The sequence below is a fragment of the Arachis ipaensis genome, chromosome B01 (assembly GCF_000816755.2).
Source record: "Arachis ipaensis cultivar K30076 chromosome B01, Araip1.1, whole genome shotgun sequence".
NCBI lineage: Eukaryota > Viridiplantae > Streptophyta > Magnoliopsida > Fabales > Fabaceae > Arachis > Arachis ipaensis.
In genome coordinates, this window is record NC_029785.2 from 2,437,085 (window position 1) to 2,438,890 (window position 1,806).

The 1,806-nt window shown below is 27.9% G+C and overlaps 1 protein-coding gene across 1 annotated transcript in view; it reads right to left on the reverse strand.

Annotated features, from left to right (window-relative positions):
• Nucleotides 242–1,806, reverse strand: part of LOC107635511 — a 5,961-nt gene continuing 4,396 nt past the window's right edge. The window contains exons 3-4 of the mRNA XM_021115612.1: nucleotides 993–1,215; nucleotides 242–493 (exon numbers count right to left, since the gene is read on the reverse strand). Of these exons, the coding sequence (XP_020971271.1) occupies nucleotides 378–493; nucleotides 993–1,215 (339 nt within the window). The 3' untranslated portion in view covers nucleotides 242–377. The remainder of the gene's footprint in view (nucleotides 494–992; nucleotides 1,216–1,806) is intronic.

Below are 1,806 nucleotides of genomic sequence, written 5' to 3' on the forward strand. Positions count from 1 at the left end.
ATAAAAATAGATATCTTTTATTACGTAAATAGTCATCCAAAAAGTAGATATAATTAGACAGCTATATAAAATAGTTTACACAAATATCAAAATTAAACTCATAAAAAAATTGAAATTAACACAAATATAGTTCTACTACTCAATAGAAAATATATAGGCTACAGAAATTATATACCCTATATACTGGTAATAGGAAAAGGAAAAATAAAAATGAAACTGCTTATTCATTTCTATATTTATAGAATAACATTAATCAAGACTCTTGGCACCCTGCAATATCTATGTGGAAGCTTATTTTATTATTTTTTTACGTAGCTTCTTTGCATTTCATATTCTGCCCCTTTTACTCCACTCTAGATATGGCTTTGAAAAGAGTATCACATATTGAAGGTGGAAATGAAGGCCAATGTTGTTAGTGCTGAAACAAGTGGCATGTATAATCTCCCATACAAACTTGTGGCACCGTTGGGTTTAGTGTAAGATGTATTCAAAGCTGCATAAATATTGAAAACATGAGATGCTATAATCAAAATAATTTCATTCAGTCTTTTGATTGATTGAAAACAATTTTTTCTTAAAAAAAAATAAGCGATATAAGTGATATAACTAGCGATTACAATGAATAGAATATAAGAGTTAAAATTTATGAGATATACATATAGTTTGTACATAAAATACATTTTGATAACTGCTTTAAGATACGGTGAAAACTCATGTGAAGTTTACTTCACGTGAAGTTGATATTTGAGAGCCGTTAGATAAAAATTTAGTCAAATCAGTCAAATTATCTAACGGCTCTCAGGTATCAACTTCGCGTGAAGTCGACTGCACCTGAGTTTCCACCTTAAGATATACAATAAACTTGGTTATGGAAAAAAATGACACACATACAATATTTATCTATCTAACAATTAAAATTTTGTTTACATTCATAAAATTAAGAACAAAATATTATAGAGAATCCAAAGGCATCATAATATCTAACAAGTAACCTGTATGTTGATTGCAAGCAGTTTGAATGGCGTTTTGAACGAAGGAGAGGGAAGCACCGGTCTCAAATTTGAAGCCATGAGGCTTGACGTCACGGACGCAGCTGATGACGTCAAGGGTGTGTTGAGCACATCCACCAATGCAGTAGTCAACGATTTCATTTTGGTTCACAAATACTGTACCGTTGAATGTCAACGTGTTATGTTGAGCGCAAGCTTCTGAATGCTGCACAATTTCATATACATCACCTTCAAAATTCTAAACAACGCTAGTTTTTTTTATATAAATAAAAAGAATATTTAAATAACTATTTTAAAAATCATGCAAAATCTAATTGAAAGTTCGATTTTAGATTTTTTTTTTGTTCATTTTCTTTCCTTTTTTGTTATTATTAGTATAGAAAAAATTACCAACCTTTAAAATTACCAAATTTTAAGCATGAATTTATTTTTTAGACATACTTACATGCAAAAGGCTGCTTTGGAGATTCGGCCTCTACTCTCTAGAGCTTTTTGACAATAAATGAATCATATTTTTTTATTTTTCTCAAAATAATACTAATTTTGAAAATTTTTTTGACTTGTTATTTTTAAAGTTTGGTAGTTTACCCCAAAAATAAATAAATAATTTACAAAATTGTTTTTTCAATCTTTTTCCTTATATTTGTTCTCTTTTTTATAACTAGTAATATTTTCTCTGTTTTTTAAATAATTATTATCTACTTTTAAATATATACATAAATTAATTTTATAGACTTGTCCTTATTAACTAGTTTTTATATCACTCTACTAATATCTCTGCCTTTATTGTTGTTTT